This window comes from Haliotis rufescens, unplaced genomic scaffold (assembly GCF_023055435.1).
Source record: "Haliotis rufescens isolate VD_foot unplaced genomic scaffold, xgHalRufe1.0.p SCAF_6, whole genome shotgun sequence".
NCBI lineage: Eukaryota > Metazoa > Mollusca > Gastropoda > Lepetellida > Haliotidae > Haliotis > Haliotis rufescens.
Window position 1 is genome coordinate 6,012,877 of NW_025964334.1, and position 22,208 is coordinate 6,035,084.

Here is a 22,208-nt window from a genome sequence, read left to right on the forward strand (position 1 = left end):
TGACGAGTCTGCGAGCAAGCGTTTCTTTCCACGATTAAGCTATATTATGAATTGTGAAACAACAATACAATTTACATCCCCTTCCCGCTGTTTGCCCGGTCGCTTTTGACTTGATATTAAATGAGAATAGAAGTCACGGGTCCACACTTTGAAAGATGGTCCTCTCGCGAGGTGGGCAGTGGGGGTAGCCATGTTTGTAACAAGCAGGGCGCGAAGCCAGTAATTGTTCGACTCGGCCGCCAGTGTCGTTTGTTAATCTTGGGATGCGGGATATGTGGGTGCTGTAAAAATGAAGCGTACAAATTAAGGTTCCTCATCCTTCAATGCAGTTCGATGGTGAATTCTTTTTCGTTTGACAGATTGAGAAAAAAACTTAATGAAGCAGATGGTGGGATACTAGGAAAGAGAATGGGACGCCCCTAAGTTGGTTGTGGTATATTCACAGATATTGTTCACGATTGTTTTGTCCGTGTTCCCTTTTGCCTTAGCGAAATCCCCAAAGTAATAAATATGGTCTCGTTTGGGGGTAAAAATCTGAGGTTGATGTCGAAAATATTGCGGGCGACTCTGTTTGTGGCTTGTTATCCACACAAGGAGAAGGCAGCTCTCTCCTTCAATACAGCATTAATCAAAGACCATTAAGCCATAGGAGAGATGCATTAGGACTGGCTTTTCAATCGCCGACAATTTCTTGTAAAAGGAAGCACTGGGACCATGTGGCAGTGATCACCAGTCTATTGTTAGCGATGATACATTGCGTCTCGTTGAGACGAGGATTTGTCGCGGATGTGCTCTGGGGGGAGACCGGTGTAGGTGTAAGTCAACCAGCCCGGCTTTATTGACTAGGCTGAAGAAGGAGAGGTGGGTAATTGTCCATTAAATATCTCCAAGATGAAATAAACTGAACATGCGGGTACTAGTATAAGCGTGGCTTGTTCCATAACCGACACCATCAGATTGGAAAACGCAATTCAATCGAGTGGAGAAAATTCTGAAAAAAAGGTCGAAGGCTGTACATTTCAAAGAGACGATGCATTTAATTTGCATACATTGGAATCCCAATCGACAGGATTAATCTCAAAGATAATAAATTAAAAGTTAATTGAGGAAACATACGCAAGAGCCCAAATGTCTTTTTGCTGGAGAGATGGATGCCTTTCTTTTCGGAGATAGGAGGCCACTTGAAATATTCTGTGCCATGACTTGATCATGTCGTTTTTTGTTGCTCAAAGACAACAATAAAAGCCGTTTTTTTCTTGTTTTGTCCATATTGTTTGAACAAGCTTGGCTGTTTGATAAAGACTTCAAACCTTTGCCTTGCTTCTATCAATCTGGAGTTGTGAACAAATTTTTATCTTAAATATTTTGATAGTGAAACATCTGAATCATTTGAATATAATTTTCAGAAGGGTCACAGTGTTATCCAGGTAATGCTTAAGGGTTCACACAGTTCAAGGCTGTCGGGAGTTTCAGCATTTCAGAGCTGACACTGCAGCACTGACAAGTCAGTTGTTTGTTTTAAAAAATCTTATACGGACACTGACATTAATTTATTGTTGCCATTCTGAAGTGTGCTATTTTAATCAGTATCTAATTTTGTTCAGTGAGGGAGTTGGTTGGCTGGATGCTACTTGGACCACTATGTCAGCTTGGCTAAAGCATGTCACTTTAGTGTAGGGTGAGACAGGGTGAGACAGGGTGAGACGGGTCATAAAACTGTATCACTTTGGAGAAATGCATGATGTTGGTTATTGTGGGGAAAGACCAAGGTTCAGTTAGGGTGAATCTTGTATTTGAACCATGATCAGCGAATCCTGTCACATCTAAGGGAGGTAACTCAAAATGAAACTTGGCGCTCTAGCTCACTGTGTTGAATGAAACTCAGTGAGACTGCTATGCATTTAGTTGTGATATTGTTTGTGAGGTACAATGTGAGATTTGTTGACTGAGACTGTGGAGTGGAATGTACTAATGATGACACATATTTGTTTTTCCAGATAGCTGGCCCCTCATCAGGCTTCTCCAGGTCTTCCATGGCATGAGGAGCCCCAAGCGCCATGCACCATCCGCTAACATAGATCCTGGCAACTGTATCAGCCGAAGTCAGAAGCAGCTAGCTCATTGAGAAGTTTTTAATGATATTTACAATTTCTATCAATATTTAGCACCATTTAAAAGTATTTACTATTATTAAAAACACTAAAGCATCATCAGTGTTCTACAGTAGTCATCATTTGGCAAGCACCTGCTGGAGACTCCTACAACACAAGTGACTAACTACTATATTCAACCATCATGTCCTCATTCCATCAAACTAATTCCAGCAATCTAAGTGGCACTAAGATTATTTGGTGAATGTGCCTTGATATTAATGGGGGACTACGCTCCATGGTCTGGGAAACTCACCAGTCTAGATCTACTTGAAGATAATATAATTATCAATGATTGAGTGATAATTGTACCATGAATTTTGGAAACACTAAATTCTGATTGGTCATTCAGAGGTTTCAAATCACAATAACCACCCCAGCTGTGCGTTTGGTTCCAAATTCAATTTAGAATGGTTTGATCTACAGGTAACCTCGCTCTACAATGAAAAGACAGTATGTTTATCTACTAAACGTTATAATATTTGAGCAACAAAGAAAGATGTTTTTCAGTGACTAGAATGACATGCAAGGGTTATCAGTTGACCGTAGTCCCGCCCTGCGATTCAGCTGGGAGACAGATAGGGAGATGTACACTTGGATGATAACAAGTATTTGAAGATGGGGCTATAATGTACATTTTAAAGTAGGACCATGCATAAAATTGTTGATTTTGTTTATTTCTTTGTTTATGTTGGACAGTATGCAATTTTTGGCAGAGGGTGAGGGTGCAAAGATTGTAAGATATATGGAAATCTTTCGTTAATGTATTGCAATTTTACAGATTGCATGTAGAGATTTATAGATTTCCAGTGTTGCCCTCATAAGCTACTATACTTTTTTACTTTCATTTTTTGAAGTATTAATACATATACATACCAATCATTCAATTACAATAATCAGAATTCACATTTAACATCATATTTCAGTGTATGCCACTTTTGACCAAATTTCATGAGTAATATCAATACAATATGACATCAGTTTTTGTGACCAATCATATTGACCAGTTCGCTTATTTGAACATATCCGCACACAGGGGTCGTCTCAAGTTTTTCAGTCTTTTTAATTGTGTTCATAAAGAGATCAATAATGGATGCTTCATACAACAGTTTGCCGTTGATACATGAATAGAATATTCTTGTAGTGATATTGAAACCAACCAGGTATTTGGAAAGTATTATCACATGTCTTGTATGTACTTGAATTCATGACCCCGGTATAATGTAAAACTTGCCACCTTACAGACTATTTTGAACATGCTACAATTATACAAGTGCTGGGTTTTTTTTGTTTCGGTATTTTTTTCCATATCAACCAGAAATCTCCATGCATATCTTTTCAATATTTTAAATTTTTTTTGAGAAGACCCCTAAGATAACGAAAACCAAATATTGTGTTAGTAGCAGCTTTACCATTCCATCGTGTTTTGATTCCCGTTGTTTATATGCAAGTTGTAGTTGTATTTTTATGTTATTTATTTCAAGTTTGTTCACATCCCACTAGCGTTATTTACACATTTATTTGCTTATGTCAGCAGAAATGAAGAATTGATTGTTTTCATGTTAGTGTCACCTGGATCTCTCGAGATGTAAATGGAATTTACGTATAATCTCTTTTTTTAAAATTCAATTATATAAAGCATAATTTGGAAGCTATATGCATTTTTTGGCAGAGATATATTGTAAAGTAATAACTTGTGTTTCACAACATGTTTTCTTGGTGCATGTCCCCTTTACACCTACATCAAGTCATTGGTGTGTGTGCTTGGTGTGTGCATGTCAGGAGATGGAGTAATTAATCAAGATTTAAACATGTGGAAAACTACCATAGACTTCCATGTCTTCCTTGAGACAAGTGTCAAACTGGGATATATTTGTAGTTGTTTCTTTTTGACAGACTTTGTTTTTAAAAAATGGTTTGGGAGGTTGGGGAAAACACCTTTTTCTTTTTAGCTACATGTTGTCAAACAGGTTCAGTTCAGTAATTGCATCAATTCTGAATTTAAGCAAAATCATTCTCTTTGTTTCTTGAATAAATAGCTGATATAGTGTTTTAGAAGATATTATCATATGTATCAGACCTATATTTTGTCAAAAAACATGTAAACCAAGTTTAACATGGAGACCTAAGACGAGAAAATTATGAGAATTTCCCACGTGAAGACACCATTAATACTTGCAGTTTTCAAATGTGCATTTGACATTTTTGCATTCAATTTACTAAATCTATAGATATTAGTTTTGAAAAAGATGTATTGAAATCACCTGTTTGATATTAAACTTTATCTTTAAACCAGTGTATTGATTACAGTAAATGCCGTGTAGGTAGATGGCTGTTATTGCTACTGATAGAACTAGAGAACTCTCGTACTGAGAGTAACACAGGTGAGAGCACCCTCCTGCTACCTATGGTGGTTCATTAATACGAAGCAGGTTACATCTATAGGTAGTTGTGCATGCGGTAGTACACGGAGAGGGTCACTTCTTCCTAATCATGCAGTTGTTACAGATTGTCTATTGCTATTTAATGTTTATTATTTACTTAAGGCCATGAGCTTTCAATAAAAATACTAACTTCAGCTTATTCAATGAGATGTATTTTCTCACTGAATTTGTAGAGTAAATATATACATGGTTTGGAACCAACTCTGCTGTACTTGTGTCTCTTGCTGCCATTTGTGTTATAAATTGTTCAATTTACATTTTGTAATACATTTGTAAATTTGTAATAAAATTCAGAAGGATTATTTTATGCAAAACATTTGATGAAGTTTGTCATTTAGATTTCTAATGGATATCGTGTTTGACCTTCATGTTTTGTTCGCTTACATTAAGCTTGTAAGTGGCATTGAATGTCACTGTTAAATATTTGTATCTTAAGGGTCTCCATTTGTTTAGACATTTTGTTACAACTTAATGTTCTAAGAAGAGTATGTGCTGAAAAATGATAAATTGAAAAGGTAATGTTTAATATGAAATCCTCTACTTGAGTGATAATACGAGATGAGGGTTCTCTATAGGTGCAGTGTAAGGCTTGTGCGTGCAGTACAAACTCATGATTTTATTGTGTACAGCCATGATGGGAGATACTGCTTCTTACTGTAAATTGTATATATCTTGGAATGTTTGTACATACTTTTAACAAGCGCATTTCTTTCAACGAATGACATGTATTATCATTAAATTGTCAGATTTTTATTAACAAATGTCATGAATTATTGCACTGTGTGTCTATTCATATTTCTGTGCATCTTTAAACATGTCATATTTCAGTCATACAGCCACGTGTTATTGCTCCTGATATTGATTTTTTTCTGACAACACTTTCAGCAGTATTCAAGCCATTTCGTGACAGGTGCACCGGTAATGGGGTTTATACTTTGGACCTACCATATTCACCATAATAAGCGCCCTGGGAACCTAGAAATTTGACAAAGATTGGTTTGTTGTTTAACGCCGCACTCAACAATATTCCAGCTATATGACGGTGGTCTGTAAATAAACGAGTCTGGACCAGACAATCCAGTGATTAATATCATGAGCATCGATCCAAGTCAGCAAGCCTGACCAGAAATTTGACAAAGATTGGTTTGTTGTTTAACGCCGCACTCATCAATATTCCAGCTATATGACGGCGGTCTGTAAATAATCGAGTCTGGACCAGACAATCCAGTGATTAATATCATGAGCATCGATCCAAGTCAGCAAGCCTGACCAGAAATTTGACAAAGATTGGTTTGTTGTTTAACGCCGCACTCATCAATATTCCAGCTATATGACGGCGGTCTGTAAATAATCGAGTCTGGACCAGACAATCCAGTGATTAATATCATGAGCATCGATCCAAATCAGCAAGCCTGACCAGAAATTTGACAAATAGGGTGCTTATCAAAATCATAATCGACATGTTAACTTATTTTTAATGTCTATGAAACTAAAACTTTTTTGAAAATATTTACTAGACAGTCATGCTTACCTAAACTGCTGAGTTTTATGTACAACAAGTCTGTAATATAAACAAGAAAATACAGACTGTTATGTTCATTTATAGCTAGTACAGGGCACTAATATCGAATACTTACAAATTGGCCAAGTTGTTGATTAGGGGGACAGTTATTGGAGGGGGGCGCTAGATACAGTGAATACAGTGTGTGAAGGAAGTTCCAGATGAAATGAAACTTAAATTGAGATGCTCCCCACAATAGTTCAACACTGCCCCCCAGGGTGTTTATTTGTCCTTTTGATTCAGACAGCGTGTGGATGAGGAGGAATTGTCCTCAAGGTTTCACCCCCCAGGATATTATGTTCAGTGCACATGCTGGATGAAAAGAAGAAGAAATGTTTTTGCTTCTTATTTTGAAACATTTTCGGCCTCCAACAAACATTTTCCCAGACCAAATCCCGTTCTTGAACATTAAATGATCCCGAGAAGTAATGGGTTGCTTTTAGCTTTTTAATGAATCCATGACTGCATCATATGGCTTCATGTACTGAAATGTTTCATTTTTGAGATGGTAACTGTGCTGAACTACGCAAACTGTACTTAGTTGTATGTATTGACATACTGTGTTTTGTTTCTGACCTACATCTGTTCTCCTGTATATTCGTGAACGTGTACAGCCATTTTAGTTGCCTGTGGTTCAAATGAACCGTGGTTTTGTTGTGTGATGAAACCGATTTTGTTTGTTTATGCAGAGACTAGCTATTCTCCACCAATTAAGGTATGCAGAGGGTAAATGACTAAAAATACTACTTAACGTCTGCTGACCAAACTTCCATCTTTTGTCAAATGTTTGTCTAAGCTAATGTTGCGTAGTATATATATTGCCAAAAGTCCACTTGTAACAATATGATCTTCCAGGGGTAAGATGGTCCAGGGCGAGAAGGTCCTGCTGTTCTGTTCCATGTCATGCTCTTGTCTTGGGTTCAAATCCCAGATCCATCAACCTCTCTGCTTTCAAGTACCTGTATACTTGGGCTCTGCTCCCACATGACCAGACAGGTGATATGACCAAAACACTACTTGTTAAGGGAGCAACTGTTTGATTTGCAGGAGGGGTCCTAAAATAATAACCAAGCCACTTAAAGAAGTTAGTCCTTGTTTTACTAAATTTCTTTATATGGATCTCACATTGTTGAGTAATAGAATAATGTACACTTTATTTGCAGACAAGCGTCCAATGAATACAGTTTCTCTTTTAATTATCATTATTAAACAAAATTATTGAGGACATGTTTATGTTGGAAAAATAATTGATCTCCTATATAGTATATTGATTAAAGCTAGACTGTTATGTTGGTTTATGTGAGTAAGTGTGACCACTACAAGCAGCAATACATCGTGAAAATTAAGAAATCAAAAATATTTTCAAAAAGCTGCCAGTTGTCTAATGCAAAAAAGAGAGAGCAAAAACACAAGTCATTTATTTTGATCACAGGATATTGTGAAAGACCTACCTCATATAGATCAATCAAAACAATTATGAACTGTTTGAGTAAGATATATCGTGAATGTGTCCACAAACCATATATGGTATTTGATTCTTTTGAGCGGGAAACATGCTCGTTGGTACTCTGCGCAGTCTGTGCTTTGAGTTTGCTAAGGGAGATAACTCTGATTTATTTGTGACATCCGCTTGTTGGTTGATGTTGGTATGCTTGTCAGCTGTGTGCGCATGCCTGTGTGAGTGGACCCTGTACAAAAAAAGACAAAGATTTTGTGTACATACTTCAGTCATGTCTTACGTTTCTCCACTGACTTGTTTGTATAGTTTGCAAAACAAATAAAACCATATAGAAACTACTCGAAACTCTTGTTATTAATGGCCTTGTGGATGTGGAAAGTCGGTGGGTCGATCCCTGGCCGCGTATACAAAACGACGTTAAAAGATGGTACTTGTTACCCTACCTGGCACTCGGCATCAGGGTATAAAACCAGGACCGGTAGGCTCGGAGTCGGTATGCCGTTTCTGAGTGGGGTAGGTGCACACGCACGCACATTCACGCGCGCACCACACACACACACACACACACACACACACACACACGTAAGTGGAGGTCCCTATTTAAGTGTAGTAATCTTGAACGCGACGATAAACCCCATCTCACCTCACCTGTTGTTATTGAACAGACCAGACTGCAAGTATAGACTTGTTTTGTTCTTCATTCTCTGGAAGCACTGGTTGCTCCGTTGTGAAATGCCACATGTCCCGTAGAAAGGGCTTGATATTGAGCTGATTTACTAGTTTCACTCGTTCAAGTGACTATCACATTGCACAACATAATCTGGCAGCAGTCGTTACCCCTATATAAATGTTGCTCGATATCAGATTGTATACCTAATTTCTATTAACCGTAAAAAGACGTATCAAAATAAAATGTGCAATGTTGGACGACCTATATGTTAATCGGTCGGTACTGCAATTAATCGTGCATGTGGGAAATAGTCGAATAGACCTGAACAATGCATGTCATTTCGGTATGTAGAGTTGCGATACTTAAGTGCGCCATAGTCCTATGCTCGTGGGTTCGAATCCCAGATTCGCCCTGGTGATGATACTTGGTTTGTTGGCTCCATGCATTTGCTCCTGAATTTCACCAATCACCAAAGGGCGCACGTCTCAAACCTGCATCACTCCAGGCTTTCCTCCCATAGTGAGCTACCCACGTTAATGGTGAGTAGGGGGTACCGCGGAAAGGCATATATATATATCACAGCTACGCGATAAGTCCCTAAGACCAATGAGGAACAAGGCGTGCCTTATTTCGCGATAAAACATTGTTCTGTCGTTAGTGAGTGAGTTTGGTTTGACGCCGCTTTTTCCAGTTTTCCCCTTATATCACGACGTGTCAGGTTAACGTTTGAGGAAAGCCCGAATCAGGTATCAGACCTTTACAACTTTGGTGAAACCTACGAGCATGGGTATTGTGCTGACAAACCTAGAAACATAATTGGGACGAACCGGGATTCGAACCACGATCAAAGGTTTCTGGCATGCCCAAGGGACACAACTCTGTATAGCGAATTGCGGTGCCTTAGACGACTGGGCCATCCGTGCCCCTGTTCTATCATGATGTGTCAGGGTATGAAACTCCCAAAAATTTCAGCCAGACCACAGGACCGGCTAGCTGAAATACTTGCCAGCCCTGACCAAAACCTGCCTGCCCACTATAATCATGTTTCTCAGGATAAGCTAACGGGGTTTCTTTTTGGTTACATTTTATCATTAATCTTTACATGTGAATTAATGCTTATCATCGGGAAATATTTTGAATATTTTCACATATGAAATATAACCCGACCGTCGGTCAGGGGGATTTGAAAATCTGGCAGCCCGAGTTGAAATCAAGCCGTCTCGGACGGTCGGGCAGGCAGGTATTTCGAACACTGGATGTGTAGATGCATATCAGTGTTAGATGTCCCAGGCTGGACGGAAGATGACGGACTGACTTTGGCAGAACGTCAAGTGCCCCTTTAAGACGCGGAGACCACATAGAGTCCCCGATTACTGCATCGCTAATCCATTTGTTACATCGTCCCTCTACGCATGTATATTTAACGTTGTGAAAATGTCTCAGTTCCGAGTGCGTTGTACAAATTGATCTCAGAGCTGTGGATATTGTTAACATTTAGTGAGTAAAGGATTTCTATACACAACATAGGCAAGGTGATTTTAAAGAGGCATTAGCTGGTGCCAATTTCTAGTCCCGGTCTAGACTCTGTAATTTGTGTAGACGGATATAGCCGGAGTAAAAAGCATTGAGTTGTGACGCACGTTTTGGTCGTTTTATCACAATGTTTGAGGTGAGGTGAAATGGGGTTTAACGTCGCGTCCAAGATTATTGCACTTATATAGCGACGTGTGTGTGTGTGTGTGTGTGTGTGTGTGTGTGTGTGTGCCGACTTTATAGTGCTGTAATGCCATGCCGCAGTTTAACATGAATACCCCACTCAGACACAGTATACTGACGGAAGGTCGATCCACAGCCGCGTCATATCAAAAGACGTTAAACGATGGTATTTGTTGTTACTCTGCCTGGCGCTCGACAATAAAGGGAATAAAACAAGGACTGGTCGGCTCGGAGTCAGTATACTCTTGAGTGGGGTATCCATGTTGAACTGAGGAATGAATATCTCTGTCGGCGTGCACTGTAAAACCGACGTAAGTCCGGGCGAACACACACACACACACACGCACGCACGCACGCACGCACGCACGCACGCACGCACGCACGCACGCACGCACGCACGCACGCACACACACACACACGCACACACGCACACAAACACGCACACCCACACACAAGCACACAAACACACGCACACACAACACGCACAAGTGCATGCACATCACTTTATAAGCGCAAACGTGTAATAATGTTGAACGCAATATTAAAACTTATTTCTCCTCACCTAGTATATGTGACACAGTAGGAGAATAGGTTAGCTACGAATAGACTACGTATATCATTGTTGACGTGGAGCACACGACGTCTTCATGACATGGGAGATCATGACGTCAATGATCTGGAGTGAGTGAGTTGGTTTAACGCCGCTTTGAACAGTATTTCGGTTATATCACACGGTGTCAGCTTGCTGTAGGAGGAAGGACCGAGGCGACAGGGAGATATAGGCGCAACTAGTTTTGCTCTCTAGGAAATTATGAGGCGCGTTATTTGTAAATTTGTGGAAGACGCTTACACACTGATACATACAGCCCGCACTCCGTGGGGTCATAAAATGGTTTGTCTTTGAACCGTAGTCACAGAAGGGACCTATTCCGAACAATTTTTGGAATTAAGGATTAAGCTTTTCGAATAAGTTTTTGATGTACGCTGCGTTTAACCTTCTTTGGAAGGTTCCTTTTGTGGCGAACTTGCAAACAAGACTACCATCACTGATGGTGCCATCCCAGTGGCTTTGAACTAAATCTTCCATTAATGACACTTTGGACTCATGTTTAAGAGTGTGTTTGATGGACATGATATGACATGACTGGCGATTGTTGCATCTCTCGTCTGATTACGTCAGCTGCCTCCCAACGGAGGTGTCGCTCCCGACGAACTTAACGCCAATGTCACACTGCCCTTACGGCGTGAAAACATTTTTTCCGTCTACTTTAAAACATGTTCGCCACATTAGGGTGGGCCTTGACCAGTGGAGCACGCCGCCATACTTCACCCGGAGTGCCTACTCCTTACGCCTGCGCCAATCAACTGTTAAGTAATACAGGCATCAAATGATGCTCTTGACGACTCCACCGCTCGCTGTGAAATGTTCAAAGGTTGTAATCTGTGCTAAAACGTCCACATTTATGTAACGGAGGGACGGCATTATTTGGAGGCACGAGTGCATTGAACCGTGAAGTGATACCCGGCGGATGACTGATCTTTGTAGCACCTTCTGAAGCCGGTGTGTTTGTACAAGAAACACGATAATGCCGCCATAACACGTCCGTGCCAGCCTCGTCAGATGCAACACATTTTGGTGGTGACGGTTGGAGGAGTAAGAGCAGACGACGCTTCCTTCTTTGCCGTCTGCTCTACTATTGTCAGCCGAAAAAAAACATGCGAAAATAATCGCGTAATCTACTAGCATATGTAGTGCTGTTAAATGCTGGGGCGACAGTGGCTGTGTAAGCGGACGTAATGGGAAGGGGGGTCTTTACCGTCTGCTCCTCTATTTTCCAGTTTGTTGATAAAAAAATAGCTGTAGTAGCAAAAAAGCGAGGGTAATATTACTCATGATGGTGGTGGTGTGAATGATGGTGTTGATGTTGATGATGACTCCGCCAACGTCGCCTTCTCTGTTATCAAGTCAAGTAAATGGCACGATGTACGTGTTCTGTTTAATCTTTAAAGAAATCGAGAGTAATAATCGTAACGATAAAAACGATGATATACATGATGATGATGATGGCGACGACGACGACGACTATGACGATGATGGCGACGACGATGACGATGATGGCGACGCGACGACAACAACGAAAACGACGACGACGACGACGACGACGACAACGATGATGATGATGATGATGATGATGATGATTCTTCCTTTACCATCGTGTGTTATTGTTCAGTAATAGAAACACGGGCAGCATAAAGCCCCGACACCATGCAACACTTCCTTGATCGGACTACATATTCAGGAACAATACAAGACGCAGAGGATAATACTCTCTACTAGAGCTAGACATCATGAGAAGAGAACACATTTACTTATTTCAACGTGAGAAAGTTGTCTTCCCAAATTAGTTCAAGGAAGCAGTACGTTTATCAAAATTCAAAAGGACAGGTGCTCCCAGAATGATTGAACGGCTGACATCCCGTCCTCGGTGTCCCAGGACAATGTCTTGATGTCGTCTGCTATTCGTTTCCCAGCGGCTGTAAAATACATGTACCCTATTTCATTACATACGCCCTAAAATTGTAGAGCTCGCAGTCACACAAGGGCAGATCACTCTGATAACCGGTCATTGTCCTTCGGTGCGTCTGCGCACCATGATGTCTTTGGTGAATCTACTCAAGTGCACATTCAACTCGACATAAATAAACACCAAAGCGCTGTTGAATGACGGATGCGAGAGAAGATTGAAAAGAATAACGACCGTCCGGTTATTACATGGCTACCGTATATATTTTCCCTAGTTTCTGTTATTAACTGACTGTTACGATTGATAGTGTAGAGCGAGTTAGTGAGTTGGGTTTTATTCCAACACTACACTGGAGTGTACAAGAATGTTTCCATGTCAGGAGTCGAATCCAGACCCTCTGCGAGCCGAGTGAACTCCTTATCCAATAGGTTCCTCCCTGCCTTGTTATGGCATATGTAAATATACTGAACAGGGATTATGAATAATTTTGGGAATATTTTTTGTAGTCAGACTGACCACACAATTTCATGAAAATAAAAAAAAATGTCTAGAAACTGTTCTTGGGCCTGGGTAGGGTTCAAGGACTGGTAGGGTTCAAGGACTGGTAGGGTTCAAGGACTGGTAGGGTTCAAGGACTGGGTTGGATTCAAGGACTGGGCCGGGTTCAAGGACTGGGTAGGGTTCAAGTACTGGGTAGGGTTCAAGGACTGGTTAGGGTTCAAGGACTGGGTTGGGTTCAAGGACTGGGTTGGGTTCAAGGACTGTGTTGGGTTCAAGGACTGGGTTGGGTTCAAGGACTGGGTAGTGTTCAAGGACTGGGTTGGGTTCAAGGACTGGACTGGGTTCAAGGACTGGGTTGGGTTCAAGGACTGGGTAGGGTTCAAGGACTGGGTTGGGTGCAAGGACTGGGCTGGGTTCAAGGACTTGGTTGGGTTCAAGGACTGGGCTGGGTTCAAGGACTGGGTTGGGTTCAAGGACTGGGTTGGGTTCAAGGACTGGGTTGGGTTCAAGGACTGGGCAGTGTTCAAGGACTGGGTAGGGTTCAAGGACTGGGTTGGGTGCAAGGACTGGGCTGGGTTCAAGGACTTGGTGGGGTTCAAGGACTGGGCTGGGTTCAAGGACTGGGTTGGGTTCAAGGACTGGGTAGTGTTCAAGGACTTGTTTGGGCTCTAGGACTGGGTTGGGTTCAAGGACTGGGTAGTGTTCAAGGACTGGTTTGGGTTCTAGGACTGGGTGGGGTTTAAGGACTTGGCTGGGTTCAAGGACTGTGTTGGGTTCAAGGACTGGGTAGGGTTCAAGGACTTGGCTGGGTTCAAGGACTGAGTAGGGTTCAAGGACTGGGTAGTGTTCAAGGACTGTGTTGGGTTCAAGGACTGGGTAGGGTTCAAGGACTGAGTAGGGTTCAAGGACTGGATTGGGTTCAAGGACTAGGCTGGGTTCAAGGACTGGGTTGGGTTCAAGGACTGGGTAGTGCTCAAGGACTGGGCTAGGTTCAAGGACTGGGTTGGGTGCAAGGACTGGGCTGGGTTCAAGGACTTGGTTGGGTTCAAGGACTGGGCTGGGTTCAAGGACTGGGTTGGGTTCAAGGACAGGGTTGGGTTCAAGGACTGGGTTGGGTTCAAGGACTGGGCAGTGTTCAAGGACTGGGTAGGGTTCAAGGACTGGGTTGGGTGCAAGGACTGGGCTGGGTTCAAGGACTTGGTGGGGTTCAAGGACTGGGCTGGGTTCAAGGACTGGGTTGGGTTCAAGGACTGGGTAGTGTTCAAGGACTTGTTTGGGCTCTAGGACTGGGTTGGGTTCAAGGACTGGGTAGTGTTCAAGGACTGGTTTGGGTTCTAGGACTGGGTGGGGTTTAAGGACTTGGCTGGGTTCAAGGACTGTGTTGGGTTCAAGGACTGGGTAGGGTTCAAGGACTTGGCTGGGTTCAAGGACTGAGTAGGGTTCAAGGACTGGGTAGTGTTCAAGGACTGGGTTGGGTTCAAGGACTGGGTAGGGTTCAAGGACTGAGTAGGGTTCAAGGACTGGATTGGGTTCAAGGACTAGGCTGGGTTCAAGGACTGTGTTGGGTTCAAGGACTGGGTAGTGCTCAAGGACTGGGCTAGGTTCAAGGACTGGGTAGGGTTCAAGGACTGGGTAGGGTTCAAGGACTGGATTAGGTTCAAGGACTGGGTTGGGTTCTAGGACTAGGTTGGGTTCAAGGACTTGGTAGGGTTCAAGGACTGGCAAGGGTTCAAGGACTGGGTAGGATATGAAATATACCATGTCAACCGAACTATACTGCACCTCCGCATGTTTGGACATAAAGGTATTGATGCCACCATTGGTACCGGTTCCACAGACGTACCATGGACCTACTGAGAAGTAAACTATAATAGCAAACACCACGTCAAACACAACTGTGATTGTATACAATTAGATATCACTGAACAGTAATAATAATTATGAGGATACGGAGCTACAAGCTTTCCAATTAATTAGTCTAATCAGAACTTGAATAGTCCCATGCCGCAGTTTAACACACAGTATATACTGACTCCAAGCCGACATTCCTTGTTTCGTTCCTTTAACGCCCGGGGGCACGAGTGGCCCAGTCGTCTAAGGCGCTGCGATTCGCTGTGCAGAGTTGCGTCCCTTGGGCATGCCAGAAACCTATGATTGTGGGTTCGAATCCCGGTTCGCCCCGATTATGCTTCTAGGTTTGTCAGCACCATACTGTGCGCGTGGGTTTCACCGAAGTGGTAAACGTCTAAGACCTGCATCACTTCGGGCTTTCCTCCCACATTAAGCTGACACGCCGCGATATAACTGGAATACTGTTAAAAGCGGCGTTAAAACCAACTCACTCACTCCTTTAACGCCTAGTGCCAGGCAGGGTAACAGCAAGTACGACGTAACGTCTTTTTGGCATGACGCAGCTGAGGACCGAACCACTGACCTTCTGCTCTCCGGGCAGACGCTCTATCCATTACACCAAAGCGCCTTACAGACCACAACACTACCTCAGACTAATGGCACAGGGTTCGAAATACACATACGCCTTGTCTGAAACCACGGTGAGGTGAGGTGAAATGGGGTTTAATGTCGCGTCCAAGATTATTGCACTTATATAGCGAAGTGCATGCACGTGTCTGTGTGTGTGTGTGTGTGTGTGTGTGTGTGTGTGTGGCTGCTTGTACTGGTCCGGACTGATGCCGATCTACGGTGCTAGAACACTGAGATATCATGCAGTAGTTTAACATGAATATCCCACTCAGACACAGTATACTGACTCCGAGCCGACCAGTCCTTGTTTTTGCCCCTTAATGCCGAGCGCCACACAGGGTAAGTACAAGTACCATCTTTTAACGTCTTTTGGTATGACGCAGCCGGGTATCGAACCCCGGACCTTCCGCTCTCCGGGCGGACGCTCTACCACTAGACCACGGAGGCGGTCTCTGAAACCACGGAGGTGGTCTGTGTACTTGAAAGACTATGAAAGAAGGTTCCCAATCACAATTTAATAGTGAGTGAGTGAGTGAGTGAGTTGGGTATAACGCCGCTTTTAACATTATTCCAGTTATATCACGGCGTGTCAGATTAATGTGGGAGGAAAGCCCGAAGTGATGCAGGTCTCAGACATTTACCACTTCGGTGAAACCCACGAGCACGAGTATGGTCCTGACAAACCTTGAAACATAATCGGGGCGAACCGGGATTCGAACCCACAATCATAGGTTTCTGGCGTGCCCAAAGGACGCAACTCTGCCTTAAACGACTTGGCCATCCGTGCCCCACACAATTTAATATATTAAATTACTACATTACTGCTGTATTTCAGAGAATGGCGAGCAGCATGTTTGTGTGAGGCGGAACTATGACCAGTCACTCTTACATCCGTATTTCGAATACAAATTTAGTACTTGTCCAGGTGCAGGGACAAAATACCAGATCTATTTTCCCACGTCAGCTTCCAGTGAGATTTTCGGGTAGAATCGGTCCTCAGTAGTCCATGTTTGAAAGAGTCGGTCAGAATGGGGATCTGGTGGTTACATGGTGTCGTCTGGCTTTAAGTGTGACATCATACCTTGGTGACGTTGTATTCTATCAACCACTGGTTTGTCTGCTCCAGACTCGATGTTTGGTAGGCCGTCGTGATGAAGTAATAATACCACTTCCTCTCGTGTTGCCTTTGTCTGTTTGTTGTCTTACGCCACATTCAGCATCATTCCACCTATGTGACGGTGGTCTGTAAATAATTGAGTCTGGACCAGACAATCCAGCGATTGATATCATGAGCACTGATCCAAGTCAGCGAACCTGACCACCCGATCCCGTTAGTCGCCTCTTATGACAAGCCTGCGTTGCTAAAGACTTATTGTAACCCTAATCTTCATGGTTCACTTGCTCGCATTCCGGGGTAGAATAGGTCTTCAGCAACCCATGCTTGCAGTAAAAGGCGATTATGCTTGTCGTAAAAGGCGACTAACGGGATCGGGTGGTCAGGCTCGCTGACTTGGTTGATGCATGTCATTGATCCCAATTGCGTGGATCGATGCTCATGATATCAATCACAGGATTGTCTGGTCCAGATTCGATTATTTACAGACCGCCGTCATATGGCTGGAATATTGCGTTAAACAACAAACCAACCAACCAACTCTTGCTCGCAACTGTCAAATCCCACCACTTAGGCATCGCAGGTGATTGTGCAGAGGTGCGCTACTTAGACGTGCCAGAAACCTATGATCATGGGTTCAAATCCCGGTTCGCCCCGATTATGCTTCAAGGTTTGTCAGCACCATGCCCGTGTTCGTGGTTTTCACCCAAGTGGTAAACGTCTAAGACCTGCATCACTTCGGGCTCCTACATCAAGCTGACACGCCGTGATTTACACGATGTCAAACCAACTCATTCGTTCGTTGTATCAGATGCAGTCCTGAATGCACGTCATCCCCCATGCGGAAATCTGCAGAAATTCTGCCACGGGAAGTGAAAAATTCAAACACTGGCAACACTGGTTTATTGGGAGAAGCAACTTACATGATGTGTTGACGATGATGGGGTCTACTTGTTTGTCTCTGTAACCTGCTGCAATGAATAGATTGGATTTTATGTTTAATTCACACATCTCTAATAAACACACTTGTATTGTCATCATTTTAGATCAAACATAGAATTAAATCTCCCCAACCACCCGTACATGTTTCTTAATACAGTAACCCGTGGGGTTCCGGTTAAGTATATATGTGTTCCCAACACACCGTGCTTGTAAGAAGCGACTTAATGAGTTGTGAGGTCAGGCTCGGTGACTTAGTCGATATGTGTCATCTTAGATGCTCCTGATGTCAATCATTGGATTGTCTTGTCCAGACTCCATTTCCAGAGTACGAAGTTAAACGACAAAGAAACAAAGAACAATAACAACAAACTAAAACCACACATACAGGTGCCTGTATATATCTGAGTGAGTGAGTGAGTGAGTGAGTGAGTGAGTGAGTGTTTTACCCGGGGCTTCGGTGGTATGATTGAATGACTCAACAACTGGGCACACTCCTCCTTTATAAACCTCTAACTATGTCACTCTGTTATAAACATAAAAGGAGTTTTTTCGGCAGAATGCCCGGGTAAGCGGTAAGTGGGCATTCCAGCTTAAGTATGCCCGGGTAAGTGGGCATTCCAGCTTAAGTATGCCCGGTCAAGCGGTAAGTGGGCATTTCAGCTTAAGTATGCCCGGTCAAGCGGGTATTCCAGCTTAAGTATGCCCGGGTAAGCGGTAAGTGGGCATTCCAGCTGAAGTATGCCCGGGTAAGCGGGTATTCCAGCTTAAGTATGCCCGGGTAAGCGGTAAGTGGGCATTCCAGCTTAAGTATGCCCGGGTAAGCGGTAAGTGGGCATTCCAGCTTAAGTATGCCCGGGTAAGCGGGTATTCCAGCTTAAGTATGCCCGGGTAAGCGGTAAGTGGGCATTCCAGCTTAAGTATGCCAGGGTAAGCGGGTATTCCAGCTTAAGTATGCCCGGGTAAGCGCTAAGTGGGCATTCCAGCTTAAGTATGCCCGGGTAAGCGGTTAGTGGGCATTCCAGCTTAAGTATGCCCGGGTAAGCGGGTATTCCAGCTTAATTATGCCAGGGTAAGCGGTAAGTGGGCATTCCAGCTTAAGTATGCCCGGGTAAGCGGTAAGTGGGCATTCCAGCTAGAGTATGCCCGGTCAAGCGGGTATCCCAGCTTAAGTATGCCCGGGTAAGCGGGCATTCCAGCTTAAGTATGCCCGGGTAAGCGGGCATTCCAGCTTAAGTATGCCCGGGTAAGCGGTCATTCCAGCTTAAGTATGCCCGGGGTAAGCGGGCATTCCAGCTTAAGTATGCCCGGGTAAGCGGGTATTCCAGCTTAAGCATGCCCGGGTAAGCGGGCATTCCAGCTTAAGTATGCCTGGGTAAGCGGGCATTCCAGCTTAAGTATGCCTGGGTAAGCAGGCATTCCAGCTTACGTATGCCCGGGTAAGCGGGCATTCAACGAACTTTAACGTTTTTATAAACTTGCCTCTTAATGTGAACAGACCCGTGAATATCCGGGGTAGAATAGGTCTGCAGCAACCCATGCTTACCGTTAAAGGCGACTATATGCTTGTGGGAAGAGGCGACTAACGGGATCGGGTGGTCAGTCTTGCTGACTTGGTTGGAGCATGTCATCGATCCCAATTGCATGGATCGATGCTCATAATATCAATCACTGGATTGTCTGGTACAGACTCGATTATTTACAGACCGCCGTCATATAGCTGGAATATTGTTGATTGCGGCGTCAAAAACCAACCAACCAACCAACCTTCATGTGAACACAATTGTGTTTGATAATTGGTTAAAAGTCAGAAATTTGTTTAAAACAAAAAACATATTCCATTACGAGAATCGAACCTGCAACTCATATATCGTGAGTAACTATTGTAATCCACTGTTTTCCCACTGAGCTACTGGGCACGTGGTGAGACTATGTTCAGTTTATCATGTCATTACTCCATTTAGTCCATGCTGCACGTGTTTGTTTCTCTCGCACGCCTTTCACACCGCGATACACTGTATTATTTCACTATAAGGTACGTCGATGTTTTTTCAATTTTTCTGGTATTTCTTGCTTATCATAAGTAGGATATAAACAGCCCCCCCCCCCCCCCCCCCCCGGTCTTGACGGAGAATGTTAGCCCGGGGAGTAGGGAAATTTAGGATATGTACTGCATTATATTTAAGTTAAGAGCTATGAAACGGGATGAGTATTGGAAGGTTGCGGTTTTGTCATCCAGAAGTATTTGTTGTTCTACAGATGGTTTCTTGAGGTAGCATTTATCTCCGCTGATGACGTATATGAATCTGTACTTTTGAATATTGTGTTATGTCTTGCTACGAACCCGTTACACTTAGTCAAGATGGGTACAACAGGGTTGAGCTCACTATGTCTGACTGGCGTACGTAAGACAACGTAACCGTGTTGTGCCGCCAGCACATGTCTTGTACTTTACTGGTTTCTTATTCAGTCGGGGGCCCGGGTGGCTCAGTCGTCAAAGGCGCCGCGATTCGCTGTGCAGAGTTGCGTCCCTTGGGCACGCCAGAAACCTATGATTGTGGGTTCGAATCCCGGTTCGCCCCGATTATGTTTCTAGGTTTGTCAGCACCATACCCGTGCTCGTGGGATTCACCGGAGTGGTAAACGTCTGAGACCTGCATCACTTCGGGCTTTCCTCCCACATTAAGCTGACACGCCGTGATATAACTGGAATACTGTTAAAAGCGGTGTTAGACCCAACTCACTCACTCACTCACTTATTCAGTCGAATTTTGAGTTGAACTTTGGTTTCATATGGTCTGAAGTCGACAATGTCATATATTCCTGTATGGTCGCCTTCATGGTTTGGGCGAAAGTATCTGATTCCAGGACGTTATATTAATTGACAATGACAATAACACTGGCGTTGTTTAAAATGGGCAATAGCTGAAGTTCCAACCAGTCTTTGAGCACATCACCTCCTATAATTTCCTTATGAAAATCACCAGTTTTCTTTTTCGCCTCGAAAACTAACACACATCCATCAATAAGCCCATATCATGGGTTGCAGCGTGCAAAACAATGCCATGATTAACTTTACCTAATGGTACCATTTACCAAGGTAAATTATCTGGACGCCCTGACTGTGATAGTTATGAATAGTTCGGAGATAATGTGACCTCATAGACAGAATGGAATATGTTTCCCTGAAAAGTGCTCGGTCATCGTCACGCGCAGTGTATCGAAATCCCATCTCTTGGAGAGCAATAGTTAGTGCAGTCCGGGAAACATTGTATCTTTAATTCCTCCCAAATTCTATTTTAAGTCCGGGTTACCTTCTGCTCATAAAGCTTGTACACTATACGCCTAATCACCCTGTATCAAAGCTGTCTAATATCCTTTTACTTCCCAGTTTTGTTTTTGAGACCACCCCTATACCTGTTTTGTTTTATCATCCCGTAGAATTAGTAGTATGAATTTTTTCTCCAAAGTGTAAAGAACTTGTATACATTTCCCAGTACAGACTTTATATAGTGTACCATGGCTGTGGCTATGCAAGTTTAATGTAACATGCATCATGGGAGTCATTTTGTCCTTTTAGAAGATGCACATCTAGAATTTTCTCAAAATGATTTTTTGTGTGTGGAATAAATGTTTTATGAAGACTACATTATTATCATTATAACGAAGTCACGTGCGCATATTTATATAGTCCGTTTCAGACTGCCATCATTGGACTTAGAATAAATGTGAACTGGTTTTGTTCGAATTTGTCTCCTGTAAACTTGTCGATAAGATTCCTTGTGACTGAAATACTTCAAACCACAGGTAGGGCGATCGGTAGTTACTCGATACTTCAATAACAACAGTCTGTGAAAAATTGTATCCTTTTTTAACAGGCAAAAAGCAGTTTTCGAGCATTTCCGACAGTACTTCAGGCTTGGTGATATGGTTAGTTGCGTGCCACCATTCCCCGACGGCGTGATATGCTGTTCATGATATCGACCACTGGTTGTTTTAGTCAGCGCTCAAAGGAGCAGCCAAAACGTTTTTGGAGACGATGTTTCTTTTGCAAAATGGGTGAAGCCCGTTTCTGTTGTTCTCCAGCCGTGATATTGCTCGAATATTGCTAAAAGCGGCGTAAAACCATACTCACTCACCCTTACAACGAGAGCTTACAAACCACATGGACATCATCCTCACTGGTAGTTTTTTGTTTGTTTGTTTGTTTGTTTGGTTGATATCACGAGCATCGATCTACGCCTTGAGACATGCATCAATCTACTCAGTGAGCCTGACCACCCGACCCCGTTAGTCGCCTCTTACGACAAGCATAGTCGCCCCTCATGGGTTGATGAAGATCTATTCTAACCCGGAATCTTCAAGGGTCCCTCACTGGAGACCGCCTCCGTGGTCTAGTGGTAGAGCGTCCTCCCGGAGAGCGGAAGGTCCGGGGTTCGATCCCCGGCCGCGTCAAACCAAAAGCCGTAAAAAGATGGTACTTGTTGTTACCCTGTATGGCGCTCGGCATCAAGGGGCTAAAGCAAGGACTGGTCGGCTCGGAGTCAGTATACTGTGTCTGATCGGGATATTCATGTTAAACTGCAGCATGGTATTTCAGTGGGCTAGCACTATAAATCGGCATCAGTCAGGACCAGTACAAGCAGCC

At 43.2% G+C, this 22,208-nt stretch overlaps 2 protein-coding genes across 8 annotated transcripts in view; one reads left to right on the forward strand and one right to left on the reverse strand.

The window, feature by feature from the left end:
- LOC124148803 (ankyrin repeat and sterile alpha motif domain-containing protein 1B-like) overlaps positions 1-5,025 on the forward strand; it is a 209,610-nt gene extending 204,585 nt beyond the window's left edge. For 6 of the 7 annotated variants that reach the window (XM_048386148.1, XM_048386144.1, XM_048386147.1 and 3 more), the window contains one exon: positions 1,998-5,025. The gene's annotated coding sequence lies outside the window, so the exon portion shown is untranslated. The remainder of the gene's footprint in view (positions 1-1,997) is intronic. The other variant, XM_048386145.1, reaches the window with a different exon arrangement.
- An 8,211-nt stretch (positions 5,026-13,236) lies between these two features.
- Positions 13,237-14,787, reverse strand: LOC125374680 (cytadherence high molecular weight protein 1-like). Its single transcript, XM_048385894.1, has one exon. It carries the CDS (start codon positions 14,785-14,787, stop codon positions 13,237-13,239), a length of 1,551 nt encoding a protein of 516 aa, XP_048241851.1.
- Between the last annotated feature and the right edge of the window lie 7,421 nt (positions 14,788-22,208).

What these genes read in the sequence shown, in the direction of transcription:
- LOC125374680 (XM_048385894.1), bottom strand. Translation starts at nt 14,787, where the DNA reads ATGGTATATTTCATATCCTACCCAGTCCTTGAACCCTTGCCAGTCCTT.